Source organism: Felis catus, chromosome B1, assembly GCF_018350175.1.
Source record: "Felis catus isolate Fca126 chromosome B1, F.catus_Fca126_mat1.0, whole genome shotgun sequence".
NCBI lineage: Eukaryota > Metazoa > Chordata > Mammalia > Carnivora > Felidae > Felis > Felis catus.
Window position 1 is genome coordinate 125,968,064 of NC_058371.1, and position 20,141 is coordinate 125,988,204.

Below are 20,141 nucleotides of genomic sequence, written 5' to 3' on the forward strand. Positions count from 1 at the left end.
ACACCTGAATGGCTCAATTGGTTAAGTGTCTGACTCTTGATTTCCGCTCAGGTCATCATCTCAGGGTTCATGGGATTAAGCCCCATGTCAAACTCTGCTCTGACAGGAAGGAGCCTGCTTGGGATTCTCTCTCTTCCTCTCTGCCCCTCCCCTACTTGCACGTGCTCTCTCACCCTCTCTCAAAATAAATAAACTTAAAAATATATATCTATATATTTTATATATCCCATATATATTATACATATCCCATATATATATATATTATATATCCCATATATATGTTATATATATCCCATTATATATATATGTCATATATATATGTCATATTATATATATATGTGTATATATATATATATACATATATATATATCCTGGCAGTTCTAAGACAATAAAAGATTTGTAAAATGTTATTTCAGAAAAAAAAAAGTGTCATTTCAGAGTCACCTGGCTTATAGAGACAAAAACAAAAAAACCCCACCTAATTTGAGTTACTCTGATCTCTGATCTAATACTATTATTCTTCCAGAAGCCTTCATGTATTTGCAAGTTAAAAATTAAAATTATATACACACACCCAAGACTTACTTATGCATATGGTTGCCACCACTGGTGAGCATAAATTCCCATAACAAAGGTAAAGCCAAAGGATTTGAGTTTACACTCAATAGCTGTGTGAATATCTATTATCCAATATACTCTGCAGAATTTCAGTTGAGAACTATAGTTTAGCCACTTTCCTCCAGGTAAGTTACAGAGATCAAATTTCTTACATCTGTGATGCTCACCACTTGCAGTTACTGCCGATTAATAGCCTGAGATTAATTGTTGGACGTGCTGCATAATAGCTGTAGTAGAAAACATTTTAAACACAGACCCACATTGATGCATTTAACAGCTGTGTTGGTCTAACAGTTCAGATTTTCACTGTATTTTGCCATATGGTAACAAGGATCATTTTTCACTTAAAAATATTACCAAAAATTGATGCCCTACAGTAATATTACCATTCTAATTTTTAAACTGCACATTCACAGCCATGTTTGTTAGCCTCCCATTACTGTATTCTCTACGTGCCTTAAGTTTGGTTAAAATACTTAATAACATAATTTTTTTTTTATTTTAAGTTAATGCCAACCAGATCAAATGTAAATATTATAATAGGAAACCTATGGAAAATGACCTGGCAATGAAAAGGCAGAATGTAAAATCTGGTTATATAAAGCCATAGGAGCCGTGAAGACTGGGACTTATTTCTGTGCACTAGGTTTGGGGATTTTCCCGTATTCAAAACCAACTGATTACTACCTTCCTATCTCACCTTTTTTTCCTGTAACTCATTATTGATGTAGAATTACTCCTAAAGACAAAAAGTTGGCTGCCAATTTTGATTTTAACCTAACTGCTATAATAATCTATTACCATGATTTTATGAAGGGGGGAGGGGGACACGTAGAAATGTTCACATATATAACAGGAAGCTAAATAAAAATCTCACCTTTTTTAATGCCAGAACATGAGACCCATCCACATCAGGAAAGGCACACTGTTGCCACCAATGTGTTAGAACAATAAACAGAAAGAGTCCTTTAGTTTTTAGGTCAATTTATCACATTTATAACCTCACTAAATTCCTTTGACAGAACTTAAAAAGAGTAGTAGTGACCAAAATGACACATTGCACTGCGTTCATTACAATTGCCTGTGATTTTCTCCTGTGTTTTGAAAATAAAGGGGCAGGTTGGCATAGACAGTGCAATCCTCAAAATAAAACATTTCAACCAGAAGTGAACACTGCTGATTTTTACCACTACAGGTGATAACTGCACTTTTAGAAAAAAGACAATTCTACATTTCATGATCCTAGCTTTAAAAAATCCATTCCTAAAGCAATCACAACATGCCAATATAAAAAACACAAAGTTCAAAACTTCTACCAAGATGTACTTTTGTTTCCCTTTTTCTCAAGCCTGTGTCTCCTCAAGTTAAAACATTCAGATAAGATTTAAGCAATAAGATTTCGGTTGATGAGTTACACTAGCTACTCTGGTCCAGTAAGAAGAATTCGCCTTTCCGCCTACTGTGACTCTACAGAGCTTTGTTCCATTTATGGTAGAACTGGAGTACTGTACATATTCCTTCCATAAAAAACTTCCACGTTTCCATATGTTTAATTAACAAAATGTTTTTAGTAGCCAGTAGCTCACATTCTCCAAACGTCTCAAGTTGTCATTTTGAAATACATTTACTTTTAACAAGGATTTAAGGTCTCAGAACAGTAACTTTGGCTTTGTCATTCATTTAAGAATCATGACCACTTCATTTGTCTGTATTTCGTGTTTACCAATTTTGTGACCATCATTCCCACTGAAGGACATGCACAATTAATGATCATAAGGCATTACAAGCCATCAATGAATATTTAACTTGGATAGTCAAAGTTGCTTACTCTTGGTTGAACTAATAGTCCCTGTCCGTAGCACATTCTTTCTTCATTGGAGCAAAATCATAAAAACCATGAAGCTTATTGTTTGTAAAACTGTTATCAAATGTTACGGGTAGAGAAATTCCTTTTAAAAAAATTAAAAGTTCATTGGTGACAAAGGCGGGAATACAAATTGGGGTTTAGTATGTTAATTATACTAAGATGGGTTATCAGATTCTTTTTAGATCATGTCTCAATTTACATTTCCAGCTTGGTTGTCCCCTATTCCTACATAAACTATTATTATAATATGAATAACAACAGATACTCCCAAAATAGTAGGTATTACAGACACTGTTCTAAGTGCTTTACATGTACTTACTCATTTAGTAACCAAATCAACCCTATGGTATTACTCTTATCCCCATTTTACAGTTGAGAAAACTGAGGTACTAATAAGATACCTCATTTGAGTGGCAGAGCTAAGATACAAACACAGACATTCTGGGTCCAGAGTTAATATTCTTAACCACTGTGCTGTAGAAGAAATCAGTAGAAGCACACACACACACACACACACACACACACACACACACAAAAGAGCTGTGCATAGAGAATTTAAAAGACTCTGTTACCTAGAGGAAGGCAAGGAATGTCCCTGGGCTTCAATCTCCTCACAAGAAAAGTAAGACAGTTATACAGTATTATTTTAAGATGTATTCTAAGCCTAGTATTTATGATTCAAAAATTCACACTGTAGCATATGGCCTCTGCTTTTTATTGACATAAGCCAATAATGCATTAAGGTATTCACATTTTTCAAGGAAAATGCAAAAAGATAGTGAAAAATTACCCTCAGGCAATCAAGAGATAGTAGTAGATTGAATAAAGGAATAAGAATTTCACCTCAGAAGTATCATACCTCGAGCTTCCTGGAACATTCTTAAGAAACAGTGTCCCTGGGGCTTTTCTATTCCTTTCTGGAAGGTGCCATATTATAACAATTTTCAGAAAATAAATTAACAAATCTGGCAAGTGAACTACCTACTGTTCCTTCACAGCAATACATAAAACTCCTTTGGATTACACTTATCCAGAAATTAAAAGCTTTTTTTCATAGAGCCGACACAGCATATAATATTTTCATAGTGCCATGGAATATTTGAGATCATGAAAACACCAGTCGTATAAACGCCAATCAAAAGCACATGCCAATTGATAATACATACTTCTCCAATAAATAGTATTGCCAAACTGGCTCCATAAAATGCATTCACAAGGACGTGAGGTTGAACTGTAAATGCATTTCCATCTCATACATATTCCCTTTGTCGCCTGGCTTCATATTCGATAGCCACTTTCTCCTCATTTCCCACCTCATGACTCCCTCGTTGCAAATCACTATCACAGACAGTTGTTTCATTACGTTACCTTTCCTCTGTCTTGCAAACAGTTCATCTACTTTTATAACCACTCTTTTGTTTCAATTCTTTTAAGTAACGTTTAAAAATTGCCATCCTTTGGTCAACTTCATACAGGAATAATTCTGCACAAAATAATCACTGAGCAAGCCCCCGTTCTTCAATGTGGATAAACATCTGACATAGTCACAATTTATAACTATTGCTATTATAAACCCAGAGATTTACTCAATGCTTCTACATAAAAGTTGTAATGAACTTCAAAGTTAATTAGCTAAACCTATAAAAATCTAACAGCATCCAAATTAAAATGAACAAAACAAAGTTTACTGGAATCATTTTCTTAAATTCTTCACATATAAACTGCCTCAGTATGTTGACAATCAACTTCATATTCAAAGTTCCAAACTGGACTGGATTTCATTCTTAATTACTAGAGAAAACAGAAACTTTGAATGCCTTTAAAAGCCTCCTAATACACTATCTAGAGAGCTTTTGCCCAGACAGAAAGAGTAGTAAAATTACAGAGCAGTTGGAGGATGGGGACTGGGAATGTTTAGCCACTTCTGCCCTAAACTTTCCCTTCTGTGATAAAAGCCACAAAACCTGACACTAACGCAGCCCCCTGTCTGCACTGTACCGTGGGGCACTGATCTTCTTACCCCTCGTGTGCATAGACAGAAGAATGAGCAAGAAAATGTGAAGCTGCCAGTTTGGTTCTTCCAGCCAACCCACTGCAGCAGGAGAGCAGTAAATGTGACCCGCCTGTTTCAGCCTCCTGTTTCTTGCCTTCGCTCCTTTCACGGAGGCTTCTCTGCTGCCACTCTTGTCAGAGCTTCGGCAAGCCTGCCAGCAAGCCTGAGACAGGACCGTGAAAGACAAGCCTGTTACAAACTGGTTCTGTCACCACAGAGACTTCAACTGATCACCTCGTGGGGAGGACAACAAAGGGCGGTGAGGGACCCTGAGCTGGATTGTTTTCTTAAGAAAGGAGCCCCACCCGGCTGCCCGCACATGCGGGGGATCTGCTCTGCACTGGCCGAACCAGAGCTCCCCAGGTCTCGCAGGCAGTTAGGACGGGACTGCAAAGCAACACACATCTAGACTTTGCTGTCATGAAATAGCGTATTTCTTGTGTCAAGGCTGTTTGTCTTGCTTACAATGTTAACTGGGAATTGCAGAAACACGGGGGAAAAAATGTTTTCTTTGGTGAAATGATACAGATATTGCAACACACGTATGGCAGTTTGCTCACCTGGCTGTTTAAAGGATGAAGCAGATGGCTTTGAATCAAGGGCACAGGTATGAAAAAAGGGTCCCATGTGAAGAGTATCTTTAATGAATATTTCAAGTTAAAATACTTCAGTTAAGCTATTCATTAATCAGCTACTTTTAAATGACTATAGTTTGACGTTTCCTATGTAGGAAAAAAGTACTGTGAACCTAACCAATCTTATTAACGTGAGTTATTTGTTTTAAGATTTTAACTATAATTGTGTCTCATCGTCAACTATGAACAGTCTGTAAAATTTCACCTTCGATGACACTTTGAGTGACCTTTTTAACACTAAAACTGTTTTAAAGGCCATTTTGTTTTCTCTGACTCTGGGAACTGTCAACACTGAAAGAACAGCAAGAAATACAAATAGAATGGACAGTATCTGCAGAAAATACAATGTCACCAGAGATACAAACAGAAGTAGTTATTAAATCCCATTTATCCCATTACATGATAAAGAATTTATGATAATGAAAACAGACACATCTCTTTTTTTATTTTTTTAATGTTTACTTATTTTTGAGAGAGACAGAGACAGAGACAGAGACAGAGACAGAGACAAAGACAGAGTGTGAGCGGGGGAGGGGCAGAAAGAGAGAGGGAGACACAGAATCTGGAGCAGGCTCCAGGCTCTGAGCTGGCAGCACAGAGCCCGATGCAGGGCTTGAACTCACGAACCATGAGATCATGACCCAAACTGAAGTCGGAAGCTTAACGGACTGAGCCACCCAGGCACCCCAACAGAGACATATTTCAATGCTTGTATCTCAGATATCATCAGAATGTGTTTACTTGGTATTTTAAGAATTATTCTCTCAGAAAAAAATCTCTGCCATCTTCTCATTTTTAAGAGACACCCCAGCCCTCTACACACAGGAGCACCTCCCAGCACTAGCTTTCTAGGTGCCATTCAAATCTGTTCTCTAGTTTGGAAAACCAACAACTGCTCTTTTATGAATTTACAAATACTACTATCAATCCAACACCTTCAATGCACACTTTCGAGAAATAAAACATAACAGAAATATAGTACTTTTAACCATATATGTAACCTTGGGATATCCTAAATTTAAGAAACTACACATTCTGCATTTCTCAGAAACCATGCAACTTACGTGCCAGGAAACTGTAAGTCGAGGGTAGTAGTCTTTCAGTATCATTTATCCACATCCCTTGGAGCGAAGAAGGGAGACTGAGGCATACTAAAATGAACAGGAGTGATCAGGAGCAGAGAGTAATATGTGGGAAAAGAAGACAAAAATCAAGCAACAGAATCTCTTGTTCAAACCTTTGCTATTCGGCTCAAAGCCACATCACGACATGGTTCCACCGCCAACTTGGAACCCAGCCTTGAGCTTTGGGAGGACGGGCGAATGGCTGAAATGTGGGACAGCTCCCACTGCCACTCCATTTCCCCAACATGAGCGGCCAAAAATGGTTCCAAGCCTAAAGAGAGAGCTCTCACCTTAGAATCCGAATTCAGTTCAAACAATTCATATCAGCGACCATTTCTTACTCTATGGTATGTGCTCGCTGAAATAAACATACTCAGGAAGTTTACAATGCCACAAAAAAAAAGCAACCTATATAATAGAGAACGGTAAAAAAGGTAGCATATTTTAAGAAGAAGTGTCCTCAAATGGAATAAAGATGGAAAATCAGGGTAAGGCATGGATTAGACTGGGCCAAAAACTGAAGGGAGAGCTGGACGCTGAAATAAGAATTGAATTTATATAGCAACAGAGGAGACGGAAAGGAAGAAATTATATGAGCAAGGATTAGAGGTAGGATTAAATATTTCATTTGTGTAATAGCATGAGAAGAAAAACCCTACTGGCGCAGACAGTTCCTATTAGCAAATGGCTGGAGAGAAACCTAGACAGAGTGGAACCGGACTGTGCAGGACTCTGAACGTAGATTATGGAGTTTAGACTATATATTACATAAATAACTAAAGCCTTTTTGAACACTGACTGGCTTGATGAAGTAAAAAAAAAAAAGTGTAAAATTTCAGCTTATAGGATGAGTCTCCGAACCTGAATTTCCAACTTTGTAAGAAGTGAAAATGAGAAGTGTGAGGAGAGGTTTCTATTTAGTCAAACCTTGTGGAAATATAGATTTCTTCCTTCCATTGATAATATTAAGAAATTCAAAATGTATCCCTCTTAATTCCCTCCAGTTTGCCTTTATTGTTTAATATACGCTGGCTGCATGTTTTATAAAATTCATAATTAGGTTCCAGGTAACCCGGCTCAAAAGATCTAATGAAACTCTCATAACGTAGATCAGAAATCTGGTTTAGGGAAACCACCGAGACTTGCATATGACTTAACCCACTCACATACAGTATACACCCAAGGAGGTTTCAAAGAAAGCTCTCTGAGAGAATGCTAAAAGAAAGGTATCAATTTGAAGATCTATACCCGAGAGAAGACCAAGGAAAGAGAAAAGGAGGACTACCTACATGAGTACAATTTGCACTGCTGTCAACTGTAGAATTCTTTTGTTTAAGTTTATTTATATATTTTTGAGAGAGTGAGTGAGCAGGGGAGAGGCAGAGAGAGAGGGAAAGAGAGAATCCCAAGCAGGCTGTGTACTATCAGCACAGAGCCCAACACGGGGTACAAACGTGAGATCGTGACCTGAGCCGAAATCGAGAGTTGGACGCTTAACTGAGCCACCCAGATGCCCCTCAACTGTACAATTCTTAAACAGACCCACCCATTCTAGATTCATGTGATGTAGACAGCCTAGTTGTGCAATCTGTATAACCGTGCCCAAATCATGCAAACTCTCTTCTACGGTTTGGTCATTACCTGACTTAAGACTGTTATATAAATTACACAAGTAAATGAATATTAGTTACTGAATACGGTGCCCAGAACATAAGAGGATATCAGAAAGTGGTCAATTTCCAAAAAACTCACTAATCACTCCCCTGCCTCCTGACCAAAAAAAAAAAAAAATCCCTGTTAACAACGTTATTTAATGTAACATTTTGCCAAACTGTTCTCATCATAAACACTGTGCTCCCTTAAAAATACAAAATATGTCTTATGTTAAATCTGGTTTTAAAAATTCAAATTATATCTGCAAAGGCAAGTTTTTAGTCAATTTACTTTTACTTAATTCATTGAATATTCATATAATTGCAGCAGAGGTATATGAATTCATTTTAAATTTTGAGATTACTGTTCTAACAGTTTCAATTTGTGACTTATTTTTACATAGAAACTACCCAAACCTCCTGATTTTTATGTATATAAACAGTTTTGAACTGAATTTGGGGAATTGGATCTAGTAAATGGGATATAAGAACATTTCTTAAAAGACAGTACCTGCCTTCAGGACACAACTGACCCTGTAGGTTGAGGACAAACATACAATTAAATAATGACAATGCAGTACAGTAACCGCCTGGGGAACTGCAGGAACACGGAAAGTACAGTGGACAAAGATGAATTCTGACCAGGGGTGGGGACTGAACTTGTGGGGGAGAGGTATTCGAACGAGGTCTTCAAAGAGAAGTAGGAATTCACTGAGTGAAGGGAGGGCAAAGGAATCCTAAGCAAAGAGAAAGGGCAGGACAGAGACTCACGAGTAAGAAAAAGAGCAGTGTTTGCAGAGAACGTGGGAACCTGGAAATGCCTGGAGAACAGAGACGTTAGGATGGAAAAGTAGATGGCGGAGGTGGGAAGGGCCTCATATCTCATATTGTGATTTCTGTCCTGTATACACGGGAAGCCATGCCTTCATTTCTGGAGGAGGTATCTTCACAGTTTATTTTTCCATTATGTGTACTGGCTACAACTGCTTCTTGCGGCTGATTACATTTCCAAAGAAAAGAGTAAAGATTTCAATGATACGATGAAAATACATTCCTTTGTATCTAAGAAAATGTAACAATATCCTCATTATTCCTGATGAGAACAATAAGGTGAGTGTTATTTTCTTTATTATTTGAATATCCTTGCTAATACTGTTTGGAAGGACATTAACTTTTTAATTAAACTTCTGTTCAAACACACAGGCACGTAAAAACAAGCTATTTCCTTCTTCCTTTTGTAAGCTATAGCAATTTAGGTCCCTACCATTCCAGTGAGTTTTGCCTGAAAACATGTTTTAAACTTTTGTACTAGTTGTACCCAAACGAGAAAAGTACACTCAGAACTGTACTGGCTAAAGCATCTTACGACTCTGATTTTCAGCACATTCGCACATTGTGTGATACATTCACACAATGGTGTAAAAAGTGACTCCATTATGGGGGAAAACGTGGACAATAGAACCCAAGTGTACAAAAACATTTCTCCTGACTCCGGGGTTTATAAAGACCACAACTTCGGCCGCTTTCAGGCTGCCTGCCTCCCCACCCTGTTCTCCTGTGCACATTCCACATCACTGGTCATCAACAACCCGAAGCTCCCTTCAGCTGCACAGTGAAAGACCAGCACATCATTACAAATAAACAATCCCTTCCTCCCTCCAACAAGTGACACATTATTCTGAGCACGTCTTCTCTCTGCTTTCATTGCTCTGCCAAGGTCCCCCGTGAGTGGGAAGGGGTAAAAAGAGAGAGAAAATATCCCACAACTTGTCTAAAGCATGTAGAGGATGATTTGTGTTCTTACTTACGGGATATGACTGTCACTGTTGATCTGCTTTCAGGCCTAGATTACATGTGATAAGGGCTGACCTTCTTTAAGTATTCACACATTATGCACTCATGGAGAGCAGGCAGGACACAAAAGTCCTTCAGATGTTCTGGACATCAATCAAGTGCACAGCATGGAGCCTGCCAAACTTTTCTTCCATTTACTCAGGGAGAGGAAGGGGATTGCAAGACAGACTTAATAAAGTTTAAAGCTATGCCACAGTATATTTGGGGAGACCATTGTTATTAAAAGGGTGCTGTTCGAAAAAAAATTCTCTAGAGTTACCACTAGCAACAAAAAAATTCACACACAAGTATAAGGAGACAACTAGATCTCCCTCCAGCTTTAAAATTTCAAAACTTTTGTTATAATCCAGGTTTCAATGGCTTTAGCAAGCTGCTATTTTTTTCCTGAAATAATTGTTCATTAAGGATATATTTCAAAAATTAAAAATATAACTTTTTATGACAATCATATATAAAAGGTATATATATTTATATATATACCTTTTTTTTTGAGGCATTTATAAAGGTAGTAGAGGAAACACATTGCTACAAAATACTCTGAACATATCTTAATATAATTTAAGCACTAATCAACAACACAAACCATTTTTCACCTAATACAAATATGATTATTAACAGGCTAGAGCCCCAATATTACATGATAGACATGACAATATCTTCTGATACAAGCTTTCAGTTGATGGTCTTTTATTCTTGCCACTCCCAACAGCTCATTAAGGGGATTTGAGATGGCTTTTGAAAAAGAACAACTAAGTCCCCAACTGGATTCTCCTAAAACACTGTTACACTGTGTACTTGAAGGGTATAATTTGACCATCAGTACAACCAAACCCATCAAAGCAAAATGCTTTGTGGAATTTTAGAATAGAATGATATCTTAAATCTATGACAATATCATTTACTTAGTGATTGCAGAGTTCTTTTTAAAAGCTCATGTCAGACCATGAATATAACGAGGATATGCGCAGCCTGCATACAAAATAAGACTAGACACAAAAAGCAATTAACATTTTTTTCATATGAAATTTATTGTCAAATTGGATTCCATACAACACCCAGTGCTCATCCCAACAGGTGCCCTCCTTAATGCCCATCACCCACTTTCCCCTCCCTCCCACCCCCCATCAACCCTCAGTTTGTTCTCAGTTTTTAAGAGTCTCTTATGGTTTGCCTCCCTCCCTTTTTTTTCCCTTCCCCTCCCCCACGGTCTTCTGTTAAGTTTCTCAGGATCCACATAAGAGTGAAAACATATGGTATCTGTCTTTCTCTGTATGATTTATTTCACTTAGCATGACACTCTCCAGTTCCATCCACGTTGCTACAAAAGGCCATATTTCATTCCTTCTCATTGCCAAGTAGTATTCCATTGTGTATATAAACCACAATTTCAAAAAACAATTAACATTAAAGAATAAGAAGAGAACTAAAGGCAACTTGCATGATTAAAGTACCAATGAAAACTAACGCAGTGAATACGCTAACTTCTACAGTTAAAATAAAAACAAAATGAAACAAACTTCCAGACCACCCAGGACTCCAAAACCCCATATATGCATAACTCTGTCCAGTTTATTATCTGGTTTCAGTATTATTCAACTAAAGGCTAATAAGGTCAAAATTGTACCCTGGTATTAAGGAATCAGGTGATACATAGAATATGAGGTTATTCTTTACATGAATCACTACAGAGTAATTCATCACCTGATCAAATATGATTATCTCAGACAAGGAACTAAAACTGAACAGGAGGAAAATGTCTTGGCAGGAGCTGGCATTCAAGAAACTCAGGGAAGACAAATATAGTTATTTTTGGAGGGAATATGGAATGATGATGATAATACATACCACTTGGTGAGCTTTTACAGTTTGTTTGACACTACACTATGTGCCTAACATACATTACCTCATTTAATCCTCACTACCTTCCTGCGTGGTAGGCGATATTGTTCCCATTTACAGATAAATATATACTGCATGTGCCTGAGCCAAAAAGGTCTGAAACTCGCTAAGTCTTGATAGGATCAGACACCAGTACTTCACTAGCTAGCACATGTTTTTGCTCTGAAAGAAATGACTAGGGCAGAAATAGTCCATCCAGTAGATGGAGGCCTCAGAGGCTCGGGGGGGCCGGGGGTGGCTGATGAGATTCACTCAGGGAACATAACTGCCAGAAATTCTGAGCACTGGAGCAAAAGAAGGATCAGATATCCTGAATCCCAAACCCGTGGGTTCAGAGGAAGGAACACCAGACAGTCTGGAAGCCACAGCAACGTATTTAGTGGTCAGCAGTTTCAGTTCCAATGAGATGGACCTCTCCTTTAGAACATGTATATTCTTTATTGATAAGAATAATGATAATCATAAGTAAAACAGATATATTATCGTCAATTTAAAGCACTGTCTTGTAGGCATTCTTTTAACTCTTGCAGCAGCCCTTCAACGCATGTATTATCAACCGTATTTTACAAGTGATGTTATGAAGATGACTTGAGGTGCCTTGGGACTAAGGAAGGACGTTTTATTTCCCTTGAGCTCCCTGTGCCTCAGGAGATAAGAGTGAGGCAACTGTGCAGCCTCAGAAAGAAAAAGTCGATGTGTGAAGTCACCAGAACCACATGATGTGGTCCTCTCCTTGTCAGATGAGTCTGAGTCTGTTTCCACAAAAGAAGCTATTTTCTTCACACCATGAGAAGGCAGTTCCAGAAGATCTACTCTGCCCCATTTATAAGCAACTATGTGAGAAAGGAGTTTTGTTGTCTGTTTAAATAACTACAGATACACCCTAGTAATGTAATTATTAAGACTGTGACCGTGAACTCCTCAGAATTAGAGTCACACACTATGAAAATCATGAACCACGGAAGCTACCAACCTGACTTACCCAAGGATCTATCCCAAAGGTGTCTGAAGGATATTTTCTTCTTTATCAAACTAGAGCTAAAGCATTCCTGAGCGGAAAATCAAAATCTCTAATAACTATTTGAAATTCATACTAGCCACTATAAAAAATCAATTTCTTAAAAAGGATTACTATTACTCTTATTTCATCCTAAAGTCAACTTGAAGTGATATTAAATAAGTAAATGGAAAATAAATTTCAAATAGAAATGATAACATCAATAATTTTTTGTGTGTATGTTTCCTCGTAACTCCCTCTGAATATACTTTAGAAATGAGGAAGGTACACATTAGTATACACCTAAAAGAAATATAAAAAGAGTTAAAGTATAGCTCTTATTTAAACACTTGAATAGTCTATGCGTAAGTGAATACATCATATGAAGATAGCTCTTAGAAAATCGATTTTCCACTCTTTGGAAAATACTTAACTATGTATAGGAGGAATCAAATGAGAAAAAGTTTCTTAAAGTAAAAGAGAAGACATTCATAACAGAAAAACAGTTTGCTTTTACTTAGCATATACTAGCTTTTCCATAGAAAACTTCAACAATAGTGTTGCCAGTATAGGATTTACATACTGAGTAGACTTTGCTCTTGATTTTTAAAAAGTTGATGCTAGGAAAACTACAAAGATTACAGAAAGCCAATTTCTTACTTAATGTGACATCTAAAATCTATGTGCATGTGAAAGTATTTTTAATAAAAGAAAAAATAGTGCCATGATATTCAGTTTAGATTCATGACACGTTAAACCTTTCCTCTCTTCTACCAGCCAGAAGTCAACTGTGTATATTGAAATATTTTCCTAATGACAGATGGTTGATACCAAAAGGATGCCTGAAACATACTGTGTTTATATGTGTGTGTGTGTGTGTGTGTGTGTGTGTGTGTATTTCCCTTCTCTTCCTTCACCTGTCCCCAGATATAAAGCACAGCTGCTTAGTGTTTTAATTTTTTTATGAGAAGCAGCAGTTTTTGATAATCTCAGGAAGCCCTTTATAACAGACTTCATACATGGAGAATTTTCACAAGGCAAAGGGTTGGTGTGAATGTTCACACAACTAGTTTGTAAAAATAAATAAATACAATGAAACTCCACATATAGACACTGTTTTATCAGCAAATGTCACAGTACAGCGAAATCAGACTGTACTCTTACTGAAACCCTTTCCTTCTGTGTGCTCTATCTAGAGTGTTACAGCAAAATCAGAGGATACTAAATGTGCATGACAGAAGATGCTTAAATTATGGAAGTAAAGAGGATGAGCTTTAGTGATCACAGAAGATAAAACCAATGACATATTTAGACACAGAAACAATTCTCTACTAGTCCAATGGAAATATATGAAATTGTAACACTCTTCCTGTGTAACATAAAAAGCCTTAGTTACAGAGGCATTCTTTCATCTGATCATCTCATTCTACATGTCTTATTATAGTCACCCCTTATTATAGTGGTTAGGTCTGCAACTACCAAATACCCTGAAAAGTGAAAAATTTGAGCAAATTGTGAGTTACCTTAAGGATTATGCCAAATGAAACATTCAAATTCAACCTTAACCAAAATTACAAAACTTATGCTTATCCAGATGACTTAAAGCTCATTAAGAGGACCAATCAGCAGGGCACCTGGGTGGCTCAGTTGGTTGAGCAGCCGACTTCGGCTCAGGTCACGATCTCACTGGTCCTGAGTTCAAGCCCCATGTCAGGCTCTGTACTGACAGCTCAGAGCCTGGAGCCTGTTTCAGATTCTATATCTCCCTCTCTGTCCTCTGCCCCTCCCCCATTCATGCTCGCTCGCACTCTCTCTCTCTCTCAAATTTTTTTAAATTTTAATTAAAAAAACAGGAACCAATCGGATTCAAAGAGTCACCATCATTTTTACCCTGAGGTCTCCCAAAAGTTTATAGTGGAAGCACTTCAAAGTCCTCAATACATCTCATGAGCACCTCTACTAAAGATGTGTAGGAAAAAGGAAGAGAGAGGAAGTTCAAAAGAAGTAGGTACTCTTTTAGAAACACTTGTTTAAAAAAAAGATTTTCAATTTTTTGTTAAAATGGTATATATATATATGTGTATATATATATATATACACACACACACACACATATATATATATATATATATACATATATATATATATATATAAAATCAGAAATTGGCAACACCAAATGTTTACATCACTCTAGGAATTTAGGCAAAAAAAAGTTATAAAATTATTCATGATACTTTACCTTCTGCCCCTTGAATAAAAAAAAATCCTGCTTCACTTTACACTGGTTATAGAACATTATCCCTTTTTGTGAGTTTCTACGTTATCTCTTTCTGAAGTTGATACAAATAGAAATAGCTTGTGCAAAGTAAGCTTGAAGTTTTTCTGAACTATGTAAGAACCTGTAGATTACCTCATTTTAGTAATCTATAGAAAATATCAAAGAGCTATCAAACCTAGAGTAGGTGCTTATGATGTCCTTACAAAGTCCTTACAGTAGTTTATAATTCTTAGTGTTCCTTTAAGAACTGGCTTCTAATTATCTCATTGGGCTGTTCTCCTACTATTCTCCCGTGTCCTCATCCTGTTCCTCAACCATGCCTCACGTGTTCCAGGTCAGAGCTTTGTATCTCCTATTCCTCTGCCTAAAATATTCTTCCCTTAGATATCCTCCTTCATCTCCTTTTAGACCTGCCTCAAGTCTCAGCTCAGTGAAGCCTACCCTGCTGCTGCTCTATTTACCACCACAACCACCCTACCTGACCCGACTGGACATCCATTTCCCACCATTCTAATGAGCTGTTTCTTGCGAAGTTTAATAAATCCAGTCAATTTTTCTTACTCTGCTTTTTTCCCCCCACAGCACTTATCACCTTCTAACTACTTATAATTAACTTATTTACTATGTTCATTAACAACCTGGTGCCCCTCCTCCCTGCAGAACATAAAGATCCCAAGGGCACTGACCTTTGTCCATTTTGCTGACTTCCATACTCCAAGCATTTAAAACAGTTACTATGTAGTAGGTGTTCAATAAATCTTTTTTTTGAAAGTAGTTCCTTTCACAAGTCCTACCTTTCTCTTCCGAAAGCAACTGACCCTTGATGTCACCAATTATTGTCATCCCAGTTACATCTTCCTTGTAAATCTCTAGCTGCCCTCTGGATTCTACCCCCAGCATTCTAATAAAAGTCTTCTTTCAAAGGTCAACAAATTCAAAGAAATGTTCTTAGCCTTCATTCATTCCATCCTAAGCAACACTGAGCACTGCGGCCACTCCCTTCTTAAGGGCCTCATTCAGTTAGAAGTAAACTGAATAAATACAATTTACTAGGAACTCACTGGAAGCTTTTCTTTTGGTTTTCATGATGAGGGCCTATACATCCAAGTTTCTTCCTCTTGTGTTCCCACAAATAGAAGTGATGATTCTTCCCCAAAGATCTCTTCTTCAAACATGTTCCCTTATAATGTCAGGGCTTCAGCTAATACCACTTTGACTACCAAGCTACATCTTTTTCTGAACCTCCACCCCATATTTCCAACTGCCACTGCCTGTTTAACTATTACTATGTCCTACAGCAGTGCAAATCTTGCCTCTCTCAACTCTGCAGATATTACAATACTTTGCAGCCAACTAGCCTTAACCCCTTCTCACTTCCTGTATATTGGCACTTCCCATTTGTTTGAGGCAGAATTCTCCAAAACAGAAGCTTAAAAACTCAGATTTTCACTTTCTTTGCCCATCCTGTAGCAAGGACACGGGTATGTGATTGAAGCCCTCCCAATAGCTATACCTGTCCCAGACTTCACATGGAGCAAAGGACCTCAGGGCATTCACTGTGACCAGTGATGGGAGCAGGGGCAGCCACACGACCAGTACTAGTGGCAACATCCAGATCCAGCACTGATGTGAACAGCCTAAGTCAGCAACTACCCTAAAGTGTGGTGGCAATGGTGTCCTTATTACAGGATAAATCCTAAGATGAAATTTTAATTATTGTTCTGGGCTGTGTCTCTTCAAGACCTGGTTCCCATATCTTCCCGGAGCAATATTTGCTATGAACTAGCAAATAGCCCCTTAATAACTGTGTTTTCTATGTAAATGAATCACAATTGGTTTCTGTTGCTTTCAAATGAGAAATCTGGATGACTATACCCAGCAAGACCCAACTGGTCCTCTCAGAAGAAATAACTGTTTTCTCCTCTAAATGTCCACAGCATTTTATCAGTATTACTTCTATGACATTTATTCTTTCCCCTGTATTTGAATTATTTATGCATGCTATCATCCCCACTACATGTTACATTTCCTTGAGGTAAGGTGCCTGTCATTTATCTTTGTCCATGCTTTTAACACTTGCCTTCTTGTCCGTTTCAGCTATCCTTCAAAAACAAACAAAAATATTGCAGGCATGTTCTTTCTGGCTGAGGGATGTGCGTGAAATTCCTCTTTCTTTGCTCTTAATCTGACAGTGTCCCACCATTCTATTCCTCCATGACTTTTAGAAGGTCTCTAGTGTCTCCCCAAGATTCTTTTAGGTCATTCCCTCATCTCTATGTGGAAAGGTCCCCCTTTTTCTTTGCTTCAGCAGCACTATAGATCATCACCGAGGTTAACAAGACCATTCAATGGGGAAAGGACAGTATTTCAACAAATGGTGTTAAGAAAACCGGGTATCCACATTTTTAAAAAAAAATGGACCCTTACTTTACAATATATACAACAATGAACTCAAAATGGATAAAAAACCTAAATGTAAGAACTAAAACCATAAAACTCTTACAAACAAACAAACACACATAGAAAAGAAGCTTTATGTTATTGCATTTAGTAGTGATTTATTGGATATGACACCAAAAGTACAGGCAATAAATCAAGGAGATAAATTGGGTCACATCAAAATTTAAAACTTGTATGCAAAGGATTCAACCAACAACATGAAAAGGCAATCTCTGAAATGAGAGAAAATTTGCAAATCATAAACCTAATAAGGGATTATCCAGAATATATAAAGAATAGCTTTAACTAGACAACTACAAAAACAAACAACCCAATTAAGAAATAGACAAAGGACATGAACAGACCTTTCTTCAAAGAACATATACAAAAGGCCAATAAGACATGAAAAGACACTCAAAATCAATTATCCACTAGGGAAATACAAATCAAAATCATGAGACATCATCTCACACCCAATTGGATGACTACTACCAAAACAACAACAACAACATCAAGTATTGGCAAGGTTGTGGAGAAATTGAAACTTTGTGCACCGTTGGTGGGAAGTTAAAAGGATACAGCTGCTATGGAAAACAGTAGGAAGTCTACTCAAAAGATTAAAAATAGAATTACCATGTAATCTAGCAATTCTACTTCTGGGTATATGTCCAAATGAATTGAAAGCACGGTTTTGAAAAAATATTTACACTCTCACGTGCACAGCAACATTATTCACAATAGCCAACAGCTGGGAGCAACTCAAATGTTCTTCAAAAGATGAAAGGATAAACAAAATGTGGTATATACATACAATGAAATATTAGTCAGCCTTGAATAGGAAGGAAATTCTGATACATACTATAACATGGATGAATCTTAAAGACATTATGCTAAATGAATTAAGTCAGTAACAAAAAAATAAGTATTGTTGTGATATTCTTATGTTGAAGCCATAACCCCCAATTGATGACATTTGGAAGTGGGGCCTTTGGAAGATAATTAGGTTTAGATGAAGTCATGAGGCCATAAAGTGCTATCTCCAAAATGGGATTAGTGGCCTCACAAGAAGAGAAAAAGAGGAGAAGGGTGAGCTCTCTTATGTTCTCTTTTTCATCTGCCATGTAAGGATACTAAGAAGGCAGCTGTCTACCAGTTAGGAAGAGAGCCCTCACCAGAAACTAAATCTTCCTGCACCCAGATCTTGGACTTTCTGGTCTCCTGAACTCTGTAAAATAAATGGCCATTATTGAAGCCATTCAGTCTACTGTATTATTACAGCTGCCTCAGCAGACTATGAGTTTCAAATTGCAAAGACGAAGAGGTCTAGAGATTGGCCAACAATGTGAATGTACTTAAAACTACTGAACTGTAACACTTAAAAATGATTAAAACAATTAAGTTTTGTGTTGTGTATAGTTTCTCACAATTAAAGTTTCTTGTAAGAATTGTGTTTTGCTTAAAAAACAATAAGACCTTTGTGCAAACCAGGCTTCAAGGATACCATATCCCAGCATGGACAAATCAGAGTTGGTTTCTTATTCCTGCCCCATTCCCATCCACTCCCATGCTCTCAGTGTGATTAGCTGCTCAAAATCCTGCAAGTGCCCCATAACATCCTCTGTGTATGATCCAAGCACCTGGGAACAGAAGCATCTTCCCCACCTAATTTTCGAATTCCATCTCTTGCCACCATTCTCCATGCATTCCATGTTCCAGACATAACTCTCCACTTCCAACTACAACCCTCTTATATGCCATCTTTTGTCTCAGCTCTCTTCAGTTCAATAAAACCTCATTGAACAAGACCCATGTGCTGAGTACTATGAGACAAGATACATTAAGAAAATGCTTCTATTATCAAGAACGTAAAAGTCTAGGGGAAGGACACTCATAAAGAGAGTGTCATATACTTTAGCACTGACACATAGTTAAATGTTGATAAATGTATATATGTATGAATGTTGATAAATATATATGTATACTTTACATGCATACTTCTTCAATTCTGCTTCTTAAATTTCTTTCATATTTTCAAAAGTTTTCAAATCAATGCACAATGCTTGGATATTTTTAACTTCGTATTAGTAAGTTCAATTTTTCTTAATATTTGGTCTATAAATGGATTTCCTAAAGTAGAAATAATGGATATCTAGTATCTTTTCACATAAAAACACAATTTTGGAAGCACAGATTTACTACCAAGCAGTAGGTCTTCAAATTTTTTTTAAAGGTTAGGATTATGATGAGTTTCCTTGAGAGTACAGATAACATTTTTACAGCAAAGGGGAAAAACGGCAGGTACATTTCTTAATAGCCCATTTACCATTTTAAAACTTAGGTAATTTTGCTTCTTTTATGGTTTCATAATTAAAGTTTCTCCTGCCATTTAGAGTAAACACAATTCCAGCCATGGGAGACAAGAATGACCAGTTCAAGTTCAAGGGTTCACTGCACATGAATATCCATAAATGCCCTTGACAGTCTTGGTGGTATAATGAACCTTGCAATTACTCAGCAGGCCATCACCACAATACATGAACATAATGCCTCCAACGTCAAACGACAAAACATTATACAAATAATACCAACCAACTGTTATAGTTCACATAGGGCTTTTGGAAACTAATTAAATTGCAACAGTTCCTCTTAAATCTTTTTCAGTTTGCAGGGAGTTTTGGTTTACTGAGCTATGTTTATGGCAAATAATTAATAGAAAAAGGTGTTG

At 37.2% G+C, this 20,141-nt stretch overlaps 1 protein-coding gene across 17 annotated transcripts in view; it reads right to left on the minus strand.

The window, feature by feature from the left end:
• Positions 1-20,141, minus strand: part of BMPR1B (bone morphogenetic protein receptor type 1B) — a 419,833-nt gene that overhangs the window by 106,744 nt on the left and 292,948 nt on the right. Inside the window, exons 1-2 of one of the 17 annotated variants that reach the window (XM_023252924.2) lie at positions 6,238-8,039; positions 4,506-4,701 (exon numbers count right to left, since the gene is read on the minus strand). The exons of 13 other annotated variants lie outside the window; for them this stretch is intronic. In XM_023252924.2, the coding sequence (XP_023108692.1) occupies positions 4,506-4,701; positions 6,238-6,282 (241 nt within the window). In that variant the 5' untranslated portion in view covers positions 6,283-8,039. Of the gene's footprint in view, positions 1-4,505; positions 4,702-6,237; positions 8,042-20,141 lie in introns of those variants that run through there. 3 more of the 17 variants (XM_019829207.3, XM_019829189.3, XM_019829210.2) reach the window with 3 other exon arrangements.